The sequence below is a fragment of the Melanotaenia boesemani genome, chromosome 9 (assembly GCF_017639745.1).
Source record: "Melanotaenia boesemani isolate fMelBoe1 chromosome 9, fMelBoe1.pri, whole genome shotgun sequence".
Lineage (NCBI taxonomy): Eukaryota > Metazoa > Chordata > Actinopteri > Atheriniformes > Melanotaeniidae > Melanotaenia > Melanotaenia boesemani.
In genome coordinates, this window is record NC_055690.1 from 1728117 (window position 1) to 1747213 (window position 19097).

Genomic DNA, 19097 nt, shown 5'->3' on the forward strand with positions numbered 1-19097 from the left:
TCGACCGATACATCGGGCCGATATTTGTGTTTGTTTTTTGCTTTTATGGGCTTTGGCTGACACGCGGGATATCTGGTAGAAAGCCTGCTGCATCTGCTTCATGTTTTACTCTCAAAACATCTTTTAGTTAACTCGGCAGAAACACGGCATTTACATGTTAAAGACGTTCACATGTAAACCACTTGTTCATGTAAACCACGCGTTCACATGTAAACCACGCATTCATGTAAACCACGCATTCATGTAAACCACGCGTTCACATGTAAACCACTTGTTCATGTAAACCATGCGTTCACATGTAAACCACGCATTCATGTAAACCACGCATTCATGTAAACCACTCGTTCACGTAAACCACGCGTTCACATGTAAACCACGCATTCATGTAAACCACGCGTTCATGTAAACCACGCGTTCATGTAAACCACGCGTTCATGTAAACCACGCGTTCATGTAAACCACGCGTTCATGTAAACCATGCGTTCACATGTAAACCACTTGTTCATGTAAACCACGCGTTCACGTAAACCACGCGTTCACGTAAACCACGCGTTCACATGTAAACCACGCGTTCATGTAAACCACGCGTTCATGTAAACCACGCGTTCATGTAAACCACTTGTTCATGTAAACCACGCGTTCACGTAAACCACGCGTTCACATGTAAACCACGCATTCATGTAAACCACGCGTTCATGTAAACCACTTGTTCATGTAAACCACGCGTTCACATGTAAACCACTTGTTCATATAAACCACGCGTTCACGTAAACCACGCGTTCACATGTAAACCACTTGTTCATGTAAACCACGCATTCATGTAAACCACGCGTTCATGTAAACCACGCATTCATGTAAACCACGCGTTCATGTAAACCACGCGTTCATGTAAACCACTTGTTCATGTAAACCACGCGTTCACATGTAAACCACGCATTCATGTAAACCACGCGTTCATGTAAACCACTTGTTCATGTAAACCACGCGTTCACATGTAAACCACTTGTTCATGTAAACCACGCGTTCACGTAAACCACGCGTTCACATGTAAACCACTTGTTCATGTAAACCACGCATTCATGTAAACCACGCGTTCATGTAAACCACTTGTTCATGTAAACCACGCGTTCACATGTAAACCACTTGTCCATGTAAACCACGCATTCATGTAAACCACGCGTTCATGTAAACCACGCGTTCATGTAAACCACGCGTTCACATGTAAACCACTTGTTCATGTAAACCACTTGTTCATGTAAACCACGCATTCATGTAAACCACGCGTTCATGTAAACCACTTGTTCATGTAAACCACGCGTTCACATGTAAACCACTTGTCCATGTAAACCACGCATTCATGTAAACCACGCGTTCATGTAAACCACTTGTTCATGTAAACCACGCGTTCACATGTAAACCACTTGTTCATGTAAACCACGCGTTCATGTAAACCACGCGTTCACATGTAAACCACTTGTCCATGTAAACCACGCATTCATGTAAACCACGCGTTCATGTAAACCACTTGTTCATGTAAACCACGCGTTCACATGTAAACCACTTGTTCATGTAAACCACGCGTTCATGTAAACCACGTGTTCACATGTAAACCACTTGTTCATGTAAACCACGCATTCATGTAAACCACGCGTTCATGTAAACCACGCGTTCACGTAAACCACGCGTTCACATAAACCACGCGTTCACATGTAAACCACTTGTTTATGTAAACCACGCGTTCACATGTAAACCACGCATTCATGTAAACCACGCATTCATGTAAACCACGCATTCATGTAAACCACGCGTTCACGTAAACCACGCGTTCACATGTAAACCACTTGTTCATGTAAACCATGCGTTCACATGTAAACCACGCATTCATGTAAACCACGCGTTCATGTAAACCACGCGTTCATGTAAACCACGCGTTTACATGTAAACCACTTGTTCATGTAAACCACGTGTTCCTCCCAGCACAGTCTGGTCTCAGACCTGGACTCAGACCTGGCAGCAGTCCTGGACTCAGACCTGGATTTTAGCAGTTATATTAAGACAGCTGTGAAGTCGGGTTATAAAGAACATCTGGAGGATTAAAGGACTGATGACTTAGCAGGATTTAGAAAAACTGGTCCACATTTATCTTTGGTAGACTGGACTACTGTAACGCAGTCCTCACAGGTCTCCCTGTAAAGTCCAGAAACGTTTCTGGCTCATGAACTCAGGACGTCTCCCTGCCAGCTGCAAGGAGACGTCTCGATGTGGTCCAGTATGGATCCAACCGTCCCGAATACTCCTACATGATCTGATCCAGAACGATGGGACAGCGAGGAAAACGAACACCTGTGGCCAGAACAGGTAGAAATATCCTATTTCCTCTGTTCTGTAAACTAAATTTTAAAACTAGTTTGAATGGAAATGCAGGCAGTTTTCATGGTTTTATTTTAGTTATTGAATATACAAAATTTCAAAATGGCCGTCTTGGCCGTTCTTGGGATAAATGCATCTAGTGTATGAAAACGAAGATGTAGCAGAGAATTCTGCTTATTAAAAACCAAATTTAAAAGCCTTCACACACCAGAGTATATAAAAAAAAATTAAAACACACCTCAACACACACAATCACACACAAAGTGCATGTAGCCCCCCACCCCAGACCCATTCTGTACCAGCATGACCTCCATGCCTAGCTGCTCTGAACTGGAAGTATAAAATAATAACAAAATGCAAACATCTGGCTCGACGCTGCTGGGAGGAAACGGGATGTTGGGGATCCAGTCACACCAGAAGCCGGCCCACCCATGACCACAGAGGGCACCACCACAGGAACAACCCAGGCCAGGACAGGCCGAGGTCCACACCACAGCCACAGGGCTGCAGTGCAGGACCCCCAGCCCCCCAGACAAGGGTAGTTACCATGGCAACAGCTCGCAGGCAGAGCAGGTAGAGCTACGGGTGTGAAGGATCCCCAGGAGGAAACACTGGAGTTAACCACTTCAACAATAAGAACAAGAATAAAAACAGGTAAAGGAGTTCAGAAACATTATCAAATAAAATTAAAATAAATTAAATAAAAACAAAATAAAGGAGTTTCTAAAAGCTGTACTTGGGTAAAACAAAACAATAAAATGAAAAACCACATAAAAAGGTAGCATTTAAAAATAATAATCATATGTACTTCTATCCATCTATCTATCCATCCATCTATCTATCCATCTAGCCATCCATCCATCATATATTGTAGCGGACTCTTAACTACATAATTCACCGTGCAATAATATAGACTGGTGTTTCATGTTAAAGCAAAGTTGTTCACTGTTGCCCGGCAACCCCAAGACAGTATCTGGGGTTTCCTGTGGTCTGTCTCCACGGACGCCTCCATGTTGTTTACCTGGAGTCTGTTCTTGTGTTTGAATAAACGACATGCAGTTGTGTAGTCGAGGTATATATATATATATATATATATATATATATATATATATATATATATATATATATATGTGTGTGTGTGTGTATATATATGTATGTATATATGTGTGTGTGTGTGTATATATATATATATATACATATATATATATATATATATACATATATATATATATATATATATATATATATAGGATTAAATAAGTGAAAATCTAAACAAAATCAAATAAAATTCAGCTAAAAGCTAAAAAGGTCTTGAGTCTCTGCAGCCCTGCGGTTCCCTGACAGGCTGGTCCAGTCCAGATCCGTGGTGGTGGACCGAGGTCTCACCAGAAGTCCTGGTTGTGACTTTGGAAACAACTAAGAGGCCGATACCAGAGGATCTCAGGGTCCACGAGGGTTCATAATTTAAAAGCAGGTCTGATAAATAAAGACGTCCAAGACCATTAAGACTTCTACAAACCAGTAAAAGAAGCTTAAAATCAATCCTGACACCTTGTTCAGTCGTGTAAACATGGTGGAGACAACTTGAAATTCCAACGGAGCATCAGAATGAGGAAGAAAGAGGATTTAAGTGGCTTTAAACGTGGCCTGGTTTAACCAGCACAGCCTACCTGAGTATTGTTGCTGACCATGTCCATCCCTTTATGACCACAGTGGAGCATCTTCTGATGCTACTTCCAGCAGGATAATGCACCATGTCACAAAGCTCAGATCATCTCCACCTGCTTTCTAGAACATGACGATGAGTTCACTGGACTCCAACGGCCTCCACAGTCACCAGATCTCAGTCCAGTAGAGCAGCTTTGGGATGTGGTGGAACGGGAGATTCTCATCATGGATGCAGCCGACAAACCTGCAGCAACTGTGTGATGCTGTCATGTTAATATGGAGAAAACCTCTGAGGAAGGTTTTCACCACCTGCTTCCACATTACATGCTGCATTTACTGACCCTAGGACATCTGAAATTTACCCAAGAGAAGCTCAGTTAACAGTAAATATGTTCAACTTAAAAAGAAATCTAAAATTAACTTGTTCCATCTGTCTATAGCACTCTTTCTCCACATCTTTCTCTCTCACACACAGAGAACAGCTGAGCTGGAAACAGATCAGTTCTCTCGTCTCGAAAAGAACTTACTGTAAGAATTAAAGTTGAGCCGAAACATCCTGCAGCTCTAAAACTGTGTCAGCATCCAGGTTATATTCACCATGGCAGCTCAGAAGGTGTGTGCTTGAACGCCGCCCACTACACACACTTCACCCCCCCCACCGGCGCCACGGACGACCCACTACCTGGTCTGTGGGAAACACTGAATACACCCAGAAAGATGGTTCAGCCTGGTACTGAAAGGTAGACCTGATGAAGAGGACGACCCGGTTCTGGAAGGTGGACCTGATGAAGAGGATGACCTGGTTCTGGAAGGTGGACCTGATGAAGAGGACGACCCGGTTCTGGAAGGTAGACCTAATGAAGAGGATGAGCCGGTTCTGGAAGGTGGACCTGATGAAGAGGACGACCCGGTTCTGGAAGGTAGACCTAATGAAGAGGATGAGCCGGTTCTGGAAGGTGGACCTGATGAAGAGGACGACCCGGTTCTGGAAGGTAGACCTAATGAAGAGGATGACCCGGTTCTGGAAGGTAGACCTAATGAAGAGGATGACCCGGTTCTGGAAGGTAGACCTAATGAAGAGGATGACCCGGTTCTGGAAGGTGGACCTGATGAAGAGGACGACCCGGTTCTGGAAGCGCTCTTCATCACTTCTGGGAAATTTGAAGCTAAATTTAACAGACGGGTCAGGAGATGTTGAGGAGGTGGGAATGAACAGTGGGATGGCTCCCTCTAGTGGAGCTGTAAGAAATGTCAGGCTGCAGCAGAAGACCAAACTGTCTTCTGCTGCATTTTCACTGATAAATAACAAGAAAACTTGTTCTGCTCCAAATAACGAGGCATCCTAACCAGGCTCTTGTTTCCACTACATGTGGAATATGCTGGAACTGCCTCTGGATTACTGCAGCGTTCTTCTGGCCAGAAAAGCAGATCTATTGCTGTCCCAGAAAAGGAGCCACCAAGCCTACTGGCTAAAGTGTCGGAGCAGACCAGTTTCCTGGTCCTGTTTGGTTCTAAACCCAAAAAGCTGCCTCCCAACAGTACACTGAGACTAATGAGCCAGTGTGCATTCAGGAGTCACAATATTTACCGTTTGGTCTTCAACGTGAATGACACTCAGACCCGCCAGCCTTTGTAGAGGTGGTGCAGGACATATCTGGCAGGTCTGGGTAACACAGTAGCTGGATATATTTAGTCCAACTTAACTTTACATGTGCAGCGTCCTGACCCTCCAAAGGTATGTTTGGTCTGCTAATTATGGAGGACAGAAGCAGCACAAAGATGTGAAGTCCTGCTGGGCTGGAGAATAAAGATGCACACGCCATCAGCAGCAACACAGGAGATAAAGAAAGATAAAGAGGAGAAGGCGTACGGATGCAGAGCTCTCATGTTCCTACGTTAGTTAGAACATGACTGACTTGTTCATGTTTCACAGCATTCTTTGGCCATTTTTGTGGCCTAAGATGCATCGTGTTGTAGTAGCTTTTATAAAAAGTTGAATTAAAAGTTTTTTTGTTGTTTATTGACCTGTTTATTCAAAAAAGGACAAATGCACCCGCCTCTGGTCACAGACAGTAAAACCCACGCAGAGAAACTCATCGACTGATGTCTGAAGTGAGAACGTGGAGAATAAATGAGTTGAGAGGTCGGGAAGCCAGACCAGCAGACTCATCACCGAGGAGCAGCGTGCACGTCGGCCCTGAGGGAGGGTTGAGGGCCGCTGAGGAGAAGCTGCTTGAAGGTAAACAAAAACCAAATGCCTACGTCAGCTAGAAAATCTCAAATATTAGCAAATGATGTCCCACAGATCGATGCAGCTATGCAGAGCAGAACGAACACGATTAGCTGCTGGTTTGCCTCAAACCAACTTCAATACTAGAAAAGGAGACGAACACCAACGAAGAAGACGACAGCCAATGAGTGTGTGAGCGGGGACGAACGACCACTGTGATTGGCTGATGTGTGGAATTTATTATTCCTCGACTTTGTGGTTGTATTTAGCGAGTTTTCAGACCCTCTAGCGAGTTTTTCTGGTGTTATTGGAGACTTTTGGAGACGGAGGTGAATGAAGGGAGTTTATCGGTGCTGTGCAGACCCTCTCATACGAGGCTTGGTCTTCTCGCAGCAGCAGCAGCTGCATTCAGACGACGTTCAGCTCTGTTTCATGACCAGGCTGGAAATGAAACGTAAAAGCTGCTGCTGGAGGATCCTGCTGGTTTACCGTCACAGTAACGTCTGTTAATGAAGAGTGTTAATGAAGAGTGTGGAGGAAATATTTAAACAGTTAAAAGTGGTGTGAAATATTCCAGACTCACAATTTAAAAAAAAACAAAATACACTTTAAAAAACTGAACTAAAAGATAAAGAAAATATTGACAGAATTATTATTTTATTTATTTATTTTTGCTGTTCTAAACATTTTTAGGTTGTCTTTTTTTTTTTTTTTATAAATTTCTGCCTTTCCCACTACATCCCTCTTTATAACAGCATCCATAACAACTACATGTACCAGGCTGATGATGCTAATTAGCGACTTGTAGGACAGCCAATAGCTGCTGTTCTTACTGAGGAGTGGGAACAGCGGCTGGAGGAGCATCAGTCCCTGAAGCTGTTTATTACCAGGAACTACATGGACCAGTCGTACCATGTCCTGTGGGGGGTGATGGGACAAAGATGTCGTTCTGCTTCGACTACAAAGTGAAAATCAAATCAAATCTGACTTTATTTGATTTGTTAGTTCTATGTCTACTTGTTTTTTATTTGTGTGGCCAGTAACATGTTTTTATGTCAACTGCTGCACAAATAAATGTGAATGTAAACATTGTAATTTCTGAATTTATTGTTCAAGTTTTTATCACTAATACAGTGAAAATGAGATTTTCACTGTATTATTTCAGTGTGCTCCTAAAATTAAAGTTAGGGCCCCGTGCTCCTCGTAAAAGCAGTCGATCTGGAGCCCTGCCCCCTGGTACGCCAGCGGGCGCATGCCAGGTACGCCCCTCACATGTGGAACAAACTGCAGGTCTGCTGACTCAGCAGTTTTACATCAGGGTTAAAACAGCTGTTAATTCCCCACACTGGAACTTTATTTCTCTTTTATCTACTTTAGGTCTTTTTCGTTTTTATCTCGTTTCTTTTAAAGTTAGTTTTTAAATCACCTGTAACTGCCTCCAGCAGTGCCGCGCTGCTTTCATGTTTTATGTGAAGCACTTTGTCTTTTACATGAAACGCGCTGCCTTGCCAGCGTGTGGTTCTTTGTTCCAGGATTATTTATTTATGTTTGGATGTTTTTCCTGCTTTCTAAAGAAATGTTCTGGGGGGGGGCTTGGGTTGGTGTCAAGGTTTTAGTAGTTTTGGATTAATTTTAGTTTTAATTTTGTTTTGACTTTTTGTTTTCAAATTCAGTTAGTTTAAATTTGATTTTAGAGCAGATTTTCTAGTTTGTTGAAATTGCGGAGTTTTAGTTCAGTTTTTGTTTAATTTTAGGTTTTTCTTTTGTAAATTAGGGTATTTGTCAGACGTAAAATTTGAAATCATCGGAAAAAGCTTTGTATAATAGTTTTTAAAAACTATCAGGAAGAAACATGAACAGCATCAACAAATTAAACACAACAGCCCAAAAGACAGAAGCCCTAAGTAAAACAGTGTGTGTAGTGCTGCTTCTGAGATGGTGTGCTCGGTAAAAATTACCTTAACAACATACTAAAAACACGCATCAACATAACATGAATCCATTCCAGAGACAATTCAGTCCTTACCATGAACCTCAGCAACCCAACGACCTCTAGACCAGAGGTTTCATTCATTCATCGAAACCATTAATAATTTACTACATGAAGAACTGAACTAAAGCTGCAGCAGCTTCAGTAAAAATGAACAGAAGCTCATGTTAAACCGGACGTGATGAAGCTGCTAGAACATGTTAAACTGGATGTGATGAAGCTGCTGGAACATGTTAAACTGGATGTGATGAAGCTGCTAGAACATGTTAAACTGGATGTGATGAAGCTGCTGGAACATGTTAAACTGGACGCGATGAAGCTGCTGGAACATGTTAAACTGGATGCGATGAAGCTGCTAGAACATGTTAAACTGGATGTGATGAAGCTGCTGGAACATGTTAAACTGGATGCGATGAAGCTGCTGGAACATGTTAAACTGGATGCGATGAAGCTGCTGGAACATGTTAAACTGGATGTGATGAAGCTGCTAGAACATGTTAAACTGGACGTGATGAAGCTGCTAGAACATGTTAAACTGGACGCGATGAAGCTGCTGGAACATGTTAAACTGGATGTGATGAAGCTGCTGGAACATGTTAAACTGGACGCGATGAAGCTGCTAGAACATGTTAAACTGGACGCGATGAAGCTGCTGGAACATGTTAAACTGGATGTGATGAAGCTGCTGGAACATGTTAAACTGGACGTGATGAAGCTGCTAGAACATGTTAAACTGGACGTGATGAAGCTGCTAGAACATGTTAAACTGGACGTGATGAAGCTGCTAGAACATGTTAAACTGGACGTGATGAAGCTGCTAGAACATGTTAAACTGGACGTGATGAAGCTGCTAGAACATGTTATACTGGACGTGATGAAGCTGCTGGAACATGTTAAACTGGATGCGATGAAGCTGTTAGAACATGTTAAACCGGACGCGATGAAGCTGCTAGAACATGTTAAACTGGACGTGATGAAGCTGCTGGAACATGTTAAACTGGACGCGATGAAGCTGTTAGAACATGTTAAACCGGACGCGATGAAGCTGCTAGAACATGTTAAACTGGATGCGATGAAGCTGCTGGAACATGTTAAACTGGATGCGATGAAGCTGCTGGAACATGTTAAACCGGACGTGATGAAGCTGCTGGAACATGTTAAACTGGACGTGATGAAGCTGCTGGAACATGTTAAACTGGACGTGATGAAGCTGCTGGAACATGTTAAACTGGATGCGATGAAGCTGCTGGAACATGTTAAACTGGATGTGATGAAGCTGCTAGAACATGTTAAACTGGACGCGATGAAGCTGTTAGAACATGTTAAACTGGATGTGATGAAGCTGCTGGAACATGTTAAACTGGACGTGATGAAGCTGCTGGAACATGTTAAACTGGACGTGATGAAGCTGCTGGAACATGTTAAACTGGACGTGATGAAGCTGCTGGAACATGTTAAACTGGACGCGATGAAGCTGCTGGAACATGTTAAACTGGATGTGATGAAGCTGCTAGAACATGTTAAACTGGACGCGATGAAGCTGTTAGAACATGTTAAACTGGATGTGATGAAGCTGCTAGAACATGTTAAACTGGACGTGATGAAGCTGCTGGAACATGTTAAACTGGACGTGATGAAGCTGCTGGAACATGTTAAACTGGACGTGATGAAGCTGCTGGAACATGTTAAACTGGATGCGATGAAGCTGCTGGAACATGTTAAACTGGATGTGATGAAGCTGCTGGAACATGTTAAACTGGACGCGATGAAGCTGCTGGAACATGTTAAACTGGATGTGATGAAGCTGCTAGAACATGTTAAACTGGACGCGATGAAGCTGCTAGAACATGTTAAACTGGACGCGATGAAGCTGCTAGAACATGTTAAACTGGACGTGATGAAGCTGCTAGAACATAATAATAATAATAATAATAACTTTATTTGTATAGCACTTTTCGAAACAAAGTTACAAAGTGCTTCACAGCATTTAAGAACACATACACAAAGGTAAAACAATAAAACATGAATTCAAAAGAAACAATAAAATTATTAAAAACAAATTCACAATAAGAAAGCCATTCTATAAAAGTAAGTTTTTAATTTAGTTTTAAAAGTGCTAACAGTGTTGGCTGCCCTGAGCTCCTCAGGCAGAGAGTTCCAAAGTTTAGGAGCTCTGACTGAGAAGGCCCGGTCTCCTCTAGTGAGGAGACGGGAGGGGGGCACAGTCAGGAGGCTCTGACCTGAGGAGCGCAGGCACCGACCCGGGACATAGGGGGAGAGCATGTCACAAATATAGGTGGGGGCTACACCATGGAGGGCTTTAAAAGTAATTAATAAGATTTTAAAATCAATTCTAAAATTGACCGGTAACCAATGTAGGGAAGCTAAGATAGGGGTGATGTGTTCATGTTTTTTAGTGCCTGTTAAAAGTCTTGCTGCAGAGTTTTGGACCAGCTGGAGACGACTGAGCAACTTCAGACCTAAACCTGCGTATAGTGCATTGCAATAGTCCAACCGGGAGGAAATTAGTGCGTGTATCACCTTTTCCAGGTCAGACTGGGAAATAAAATGTTTGATCTTGGCTATGTTACGAATCTGATAAAAACAAGATTGGACAACCTTTGTAACCTGAGGGCTAAAATCAAATTGTGCATCTAAAATAACCCCCAGGTTACGGGCAGATGGTTTTACCAGATTGGATAAACTATCAAGAGAAGAGAGATTTTGAGTGACTTGAGGTGGACCGAATAGAATTATTTCTGTTTTTGATTCATTGAGTTCTAAAAAATTTTGGGACATCCAGACCTTTATGTCAGAAAGACAGTTAAAAATGGGAGTGAATGATTCAGGGTCGTTCATAGCCAGCGGGACGTATAGTTGTGTGTCGTCTGCATATAGATGGAAATTTATATTGTGGTTTTGAATGATTTGACCTATGGGAAGCATGTAAATGGAAAATAAAATAGGTCCAAGGATGGAACCTTGTGGAACACCGTATGATAGGGGGGCAGAGGAAGATGAAAACTCTCCAAGTACTACAGAGAATGACCGGGATGAGAGGTAAGAGGACTGGACGCGATGAAGCTGCTAGAACATGTTAAACTGAACGCGATGAAGCTGCTAGAACATGTTAAACTGGACGCGATGAAGCTGCTAGAACATGTTAAACTGGACGCGATGAAGCTGCTAGAACATGTTAAACTGGACGTGATGAAGCTGCTAGAACATGTTAAACTGGACGTGATGAAGCTGCTGGAACATGTTAAACTGGATGTGATGAAGCTGCTGGAACATGTTAAACTGGACGTGATGAAGCTGCTGGAACATGTTAAACTGGACGTGATGAAGCTGCTAGAACATGTTAAACTGGACGTGATGAAGCTGCTGGAACATGTTAAACTGGACGCGATGAAGCTGCTAGAACATGTTAAACTGGACGCGATGAAGCTGCTAGAACATGTTAAACTGGATGTGATGAAGCTGCTGGAACATGTTAAACTGGACGTGATGAAGCTGTTAGAACATGTTAAACTGGATGTGATGAAGCTGTTAGAACATGTTAAACTGGACGTGATGAAGCTGTTAGAACATGTTAAACTGGACGCGATGAAGCTGCTAGAACATGTTAAACTGGACGTGATGAAGCTGCTAGAACATGTTAAACTGGACGCGATGAAGCTGCTAGAACATGTTAAACTGGACGTGATGAAGCTGTTAGAACATGTTAAACTGGATGTGATGAAGCTGCTAGAACATGTTAAACTGGACGCGATGAAGCTGCTGGAACATGTTAAACTGGATGTGATGAAGCTGTTAGAACATGTTAAACTGGATGTGATGAAGCTGTTAGAACATGTTAAACTGGATGTGATGAAGCTGTTAGAACATGTTAAACTGGATGTGATGAAGCTGTTAGAACATGTTAAACTGGATGTGAAGAAGCTGCTAGAACATGTTGTTGTTGCTGTCTTGGTTATTTTGTAGGAACTCCTGATGATTGTCTGCTTAGTTTACCTGTAAAAGCTGTAGGAAATTCTCTGTTGTGTTTCTGTACAGGTGTAGCAGCTGCTTGTCTGCTGTTAGGTTGGATTGAAGCTCGTTGCTTCTACCTGCTGGATCTTTGTCTCCTTTTCCTTTTTTCTACCTTCCTTTTCAATTCTGTTCACTATTCTGCTTTCTGTCCCCTCTGGTCAGGCCCAGCAAGATTACATAATTCAAAGTAAATAAATGAATGAGATGATGATACTCATAAAGCTTCCCTTGGCAAGTAAATTTGTCCAGCAAAACACAGAAGCCAGACCATCATTCTGTTTGCTACAATTCTGGACAAAAGAAAAAAAGAATAGTTTTGTTCTGCCGAGCAGATTTATGCTGACTTTACTTTGTTGTTCTATTATTTTGTTGTGTTGGCATCAGAAGATGGAAATAAATCAAACTTAAGGACCTCGGAGGAGGGTTGATGTGGTTTAGAGTGCTAGAAATTAACACATAATAATCGTTCTGCTTATTTGTCTGACAACAGATTTACCAAGAACGGCTCCAATCATGGCATCTGAGGGGCTGATTAACCAGCAACCACCTCCCTGAACTCTGGGAAAGGGTCTGTGATGCATGTACATCACTTAATGCTGAGACGGGACAAAGCTAAAGCTGCAGAGATCGTGCAGACTTGACTGTTTATCAGCGGTGCATTGAGCCGTTGGTTCTCTGCTGAGGACAAACACAGCAAGTCAACCACGGCTCAGCTCCTGGGTTCAGAGGGAAGCTTGTTGGCTCCGTGCAGCAACTGCTTGACAGGGAAACTCAATCTGTCTGTAGGTGGATCCAGGAGCCATGTGGGTTCAGACGCAGAGCGTTTGCCAGCACAGCGGGTCAGCCAGACGGCCATATGGAGCGGGCAGCGCCAGGCTGGATGGCTTGGACCTGGTCTCAGACTTCCCTGCAGCCTGGTTTTACTTGAGTTTTAGACTGTTAAGAGTCTCAGAACTCACCGAGGTTTATCACCGAGCTCAGTAAATGCTTTATGACTGTAGCTCAGTGAAGCCATCGTCCCCGTCACCAACGTGGCTCTCGCTTCTTGTAAACATCAGGAGGTCACCAGCAGGAGCGAGGTGACAACCTGATGACATAACACAGCCCAGTTTCCGCCACCAGAAGGAAGCCGTGACGGCCACTGCCTCCGAGCCCTTCATCACACTTCTTCCTTTTCTTCTCCTGAGACTCTGTTCACAGAACTTTGCTTTTTAGTGATCGGGTGTGTGAATGAGTAGCACACTGTGTGTGAAAGGCACAGGCAGGAAAAAAAAACATCTGTCATGAGATATGGAAACGACGTTCAGAACTGAGCCCCTGTTAAGGGTTAATACTACGGGAGGAACCAGACCATGACCTGGCACTGGGAGACAGGGCAGGCCCTCTCCGTCCGTCCAGCTGAGCTGCTTCTACTCTGGCTTTTCTTTGTAAAACTCTGTAATTACAAGCAGATGAATGCTTCTCCTGCAGCAACACATAAAAACACAGTTTCTTTCAGCCTGGCAGCCCAGTTCAAGGTGTTTACCACCACTCCCTCGCCCACTCTGCTGGGTTTAGAACACAACAAACAATGCGGTTGCTATGGGCTCATCGGGTTGCCCCGATACTGCATGTCATCAACAGTTCAGACAGCCGAGCCGCGGTTCAGGAGATGGTGAAAGAGCCTGGATACTCCCACAGCAAACACACCAAGCCACCGGACATGCTACACACACCTTCAAGAACTCATCTAAAACCAGTTATTTACACACAAACGGCACTGAAGCCAAGAAGCCTTTAACATCTCTTATTGAAAATTACTTCAATGATTGGGGGACCGTTATCCGTGCCGCACCACTCAACCTGCAGCAGGGAACCGTAAGAGGGGGGGACCGTTTCCCTGCTGCACCACTCAACCTGCGTATAATGCCTAGAAAACCGCAGCCAGGAACCATCTCTGGCAAACCATCAGCTTTGTAAAACTATATTCTCGGCAGGATCAGGGCGGTAAAGTTGGGTACGAGCTGTAAAGTGGGAGGGAACTGGTTAACGTCACTCACCAGTCTCTCCATCTCCTGCTCCCGGAGCCTCTCCTCTCTCTGTCGTCGATGGTACTCCAGCAGTTCATCCTCATTGTCGCTGATCTCCGTGATGCTGTTCTTCCTCTCTCTCATCCCAGGGTGGGGTCTCCCTGAAGACATTTTCCTGTGGGTCCTGGGGCTGGCTACGGGGGAAGAACCAGGCAGGGACCCCAGACTGTAAGCAGGTGATAAAGAATTCCCAAAGCCTGTTTTCCGTAAGCTGCTGCCCTCCATCATCACCGAGGTTGGAGATGGACTGCGAGCTCGAATCCCCCTACTGCTCGCTGCCTCCTCTGATTCGCATCCAGCTTTACGCCGAAGCCTGGGACTCTCTGGGACAAGCTTTCCCAAACCTGATGGGCTCTCCAGAGACCTCAACATGGGGATTGTCCCTGGCAGCGCTCCTGGGAGAACTGGGACCGCCCTCCGAGCTAAAGAGGGGCTTAGAGGAGGCAGCTCTCTCATACCGCTGCTACCGTTCAACTCCATCTTCCTCCTGGCCATACGAGGGCTCTCGAGGGGCTGCAGCGAACGTGGATGCTGGAGGGGAGATCCTTGGATGATGTGGACAATGGGGTCCAGGGGGGGCTGGAAGGCTCTGGTGGGTTGGGAAAGCTGGCTGGAGAGGTTGGAGGTGAGGGAGGGCTCAGCCAGAATGGGGTGCTCTCTGAAGGGGCTGGCAGGCCTTTCCTGCAGCACTGTGGTGGTCTTGGTTCTGGGGCTGGAGGGAGATGGGGATGGACAGGACGGGAACTTGGGGGTGATTCTGGGGCTGCCTGGCACAATGTTTCTACTATTGAGAGATTCATTAGAGGACAGGAGTGGGGTCAGGCAAGGGTCCTCAAACCCATCCTGGACCAGTCCTCTGGGGCTTGGCTTGGAACTCGGAGGAGCCTCCGGTAAGACTTTCCGCTGCAGTCTGGGGCTTTCATGAACCTTCTGGCCAAGCCCAGAGCTGCTAAAGTTGGGCAGTATTGTCCGTGGCTGAGGTACAGGTGGAGGCTGGGTGGTAAAGTTGTAGCTAGAGGAGCGTGTAGGCACCGGTGGCAGGGTGGAGCTCTGGTCCAGGGGTCCTCCACTTGGAGACGGACTGGTAAAGCTCCCACTGCTGGCCGCTGAAGGGGATGAGAGCGGGGAGAAAGGAGGGGACGTGTTCTCGTAGCTGGACCCCACAGACATGGCCCCTGGGCTGGTGGGCGGGGACAGCAGATACTTTCCCCCTCCGTTGACCACGGGAGACAGGGGGGAGCGGGGAATAGACTGGCCTCCAGGAGGCTTCTTTGCCTCAGAGGGAGAGGGCTGGGGGTCATCCATGGCTAAGGAATCCATGATCTCCTGGAGGTCCTTCTCAATGGAGCTGACGATGGCACTGTGCTCAGACTGGACTCTCTCTCCAGCAGCTGGAGGAGACTGGACTGGACTGGTCTGGTGATTCCCATTGACCAAACTTTCAGTGTCTGATGGGGGAGAAGACGAAGAGCAAACATCATCACACTATTCCTCAACTTTCAGTCTTTGAAAGATATTTTCTGTCTTTAGTAGGACATTTATTGTGCGTGTTAACATTCCAACGACATATCAGCTCTAAACCAAGTCATAGTTGAGTTTATCACTGGTCTGACTGGTGCACTACAGAGCCAGATTAATGGCTTAGCCAGGTAGGTTACCATGGTAACTTAAGAGGAACAGGTAACCGACTCCGAAGCCGGTTAAATCTGCTGCTGATGGTGCACCAGACAAAAAAGTGAGACTAAAGGTCATCATGCAGAACTGCTGAATTTACCTTCATCCCGACACTGGAACTCATTTAAAAACCACATAGTGGGTTTGTGTGGAGGAACACCCCTCTGAGCCAAAGATCGAGGAATTTAATAACTTACACAGAGATTTTACGGCTTTTAAATATGAAATGTTTTCCCCAGATATTCTCCCACTTCATAATGTTTCTACAGCACAGTTTCCACTGACAGGGGTGGGTTGGGTTGGGTCAGATCGGGGCGGGGCGGGTCGAGGCAGGTCGGGTCAGGTCAGATCAGGGGGGCTTGGGGCTGGTCAGGTCAGATCGGGGCTGGTCAAGTCGGGGCGGGTTGGGTCAGGTCAGATCGGGTCGGGGTGGGTCAGGTCAGATCGGGTCGGGGTGGGTCAGGTCAGATCGGGGCAGATCGGGTCGGGGTGGGTCAGGTCAGATCGGGGCAGATCGGGGCGGGTCAGGTTGGGTGGGGCCACATGTTTTCTTTCCGACTCGTTGGTGGAAACGAGGCTTGTGGGATATCATTGTAGAACACAAATTCCCCACAAAAACAAATGATGGTTTTATCTGATGACGCAGCAGTTTTTAAAACAGGATTTTACTTCCGACGATGCTTTCAGTGACGCAGTTGACACAGACGACTTCTTTTGATTAAATTTTGTACAATTTGGCTTGGACATAGATTTTTACATGAACTTAAAAAGTCTGGTTTTGGTCAGACATCATGAACCGAAATAGCTTATTAAATAAAACAAATAAAAGGTCAAATTATAATATTTAATGTAAAATTATATATTTAAGACTATAACATTAAATAGAATACATTGAATAATTTCATAAACTGAAGTAAATTAAAATGAATAAAAAAAATTTATAAAAATAAAAACAGACTGAAATCAAAGAAAAGTATGAATGAAGTAAACAAACAAAAACTTGAAAAGTTAAATGAAATGGAAATAAAATAAAAAAAGGATAAACTTGAGTAAATTAAATAAGACATTTAGACATAAAATGTATAAAATAGAAAATAAATTAAAATAATTTAAAAATTACAGGAAATTAAAATCAACAAATGTAAATAGATAATGTATAATTCAATATAAAATCAAAGACAATAAATTATGTCACTAAATTGAAGAGAATAAAAAACTATAACAGAACAAAATAAATTGATATAAAATGAAGTAAATTAAAATTTGAAAATGAGCAAAAAATAAATGAAATAAATGATTTAATAAGCTGAAGTAAATAAAGATAATTGAATATAAAAAGTAGAACACAATTAAAATCATTAAATAAACTTAATTCAAACAAACAGAACATTTAAATAAATAACAATAACATAATAATGTAGTAAATAGAGTAAATGAATTGATATATACCTTAGAAATAGAAGAAAACATTTTTAAACTAAGTTTTAGTTTTGTTCTTTGCCTTCAGATCAACAGCTGATCCACATTTAGCAGCCAGGTGTGCAGAACAGGTGAGGAAGGAGGCAAGGACACAGACAAGGAGACAAGGAGACATCACAGGCCTGTGATGCATGACAGGGATGAGGGAAAATGTGCCCACATAACCTCATAACTACCATGTAACCCAAACGCAACACAGACCACCAATCTGGTGTCTGTCATGACGTCAGCATGGTAGGTTTTTCCTTGAGAAAGGCAGATCCACGCGGGACATTCATCAGCAGAACCCGAGGCAGGACTCTGTGCACACATCCATGTTAAACCTGTTTAAACTGAGAGCTGTCATTTTACAGGCCCATGGGGGTGACTGCACGCGGGAAATGAAAGAGATAAAGCAACGATAACAGAAAACAGAGCGCGTGCTGTCTCTGATTAGATGATGTCAGAGGATGTCCCATCAGCACAGCTGATATCAAATATAGAAGCTTCACAAATAATGCATCAGCTGAGCTGGGAACAGCTTTCACGACATGGACCGCCGACCCTGAACGCACCTCCAGCAGAATTACAGACATCTGGTAGTTTTACCGACCAAAGCCGGTTTAAATGTCACTGTCACGTCCACTTCCACGGTGTACAACACGGAGGGGTGGGGTGACGACAATAAAAGCAGCCGTTTGCTCAGGGAAAGCCGTGCAATGATGTCATGGATACAGACCACCGTGCCAAACTTCGCTTCAAAAAATGGCAAGTCAACGTTAACGCGCCTACCGGTGAAACCGAGCGTCGTGGGGGTCCTAGCTTGCCTCGTTTTCTTTTAATCGTGGACATCTTTAATTCGGCACCGTTTCAGTTAATAAGTGTTGGCTCAAATAAACACATTTGGTTCATTTGTCATCTCGAATATCTCATTTCATGAGAACACACCATCACGTTGGGACCTCGGGAAATAAATTATGTATAAACCAAAAAATGGCTAAATGGTTGATCGGAATTTCTAGACTAATCAGCCTGAACCGAGCCAGGTAATTATCCGTGTCCTACGGCTTATCGAGCCTCCCTGACCAGGACACAAACCCGACAGATCATTAATGGAGTTCGGTGTGTGGTCGTTTCCAGTAACTTGCGTCGCCCATTGAGCAGTAGGGTTACTCACATGAAGGCATATAACTGCGACCCAGTTTCAGCTCGGTTCACCGGCTACATGACACACACCTGATGTCCATCTCCTTCGGACACCGCTAACAGACCGGGTGTGCCGGAGCACTGCCGTGACAGGCTCCGCACGCACCGGGAAAGCTATGGAGACGCAACGCAGCCTGATCAGCCGGGGTTGGGGTGCTGAGCACCACCGCTGCCTGCTGTACATTCACCCGCAATAAGGAAGGACGTTTCCGGATCCAACTCTTCAAATTAATGGTTTAACGTAATCAAAATTCCTCTGAAAATGCAAATAAATGTGACAGAGATTTATGTGATTATGGTTTCGTGAAGATATTATTGTTACTCGTTTTTACAAACAGAGGAGCTCTCCTAACTCACGTACGTCAAGCTTCGCTTCCGGTTTTTGTGGCATAAAGCTGTG

General features: G+C 44.2%; 1 protein-coding gene across 10 annotated transcripts in view; it reads right to left on the reverse strand.

Annotated features, from left to right (window-relative positions):
* Nucleotides 1-19097, reverse strand: part of phldb1b (pleckstrin homology-like domain, family B, member 1b) — a 125058-nt gene that overhangs the window by 47713 nt on the left and 58248 nt on the right. For 9 of the 10 annotated variants that reach the window (XM_041995655.1, XM_041995646.1, XM_041995651.1 and 6 more), the window contains one exon: nucleotides 14330-15807. In XM_041995655.1, the coding sequence (XP_041851589.1) occupies nucleotides 14330-15807 (1478 nt within the window). Of the gene's footprint in view, nucleotides 1-14329; nucleotides 15808-18668; nucleotides 18999-19097 lie in introns of those variants that run through there. The other variant, XM_041995650.1, reaches the window with a different exon arrangement.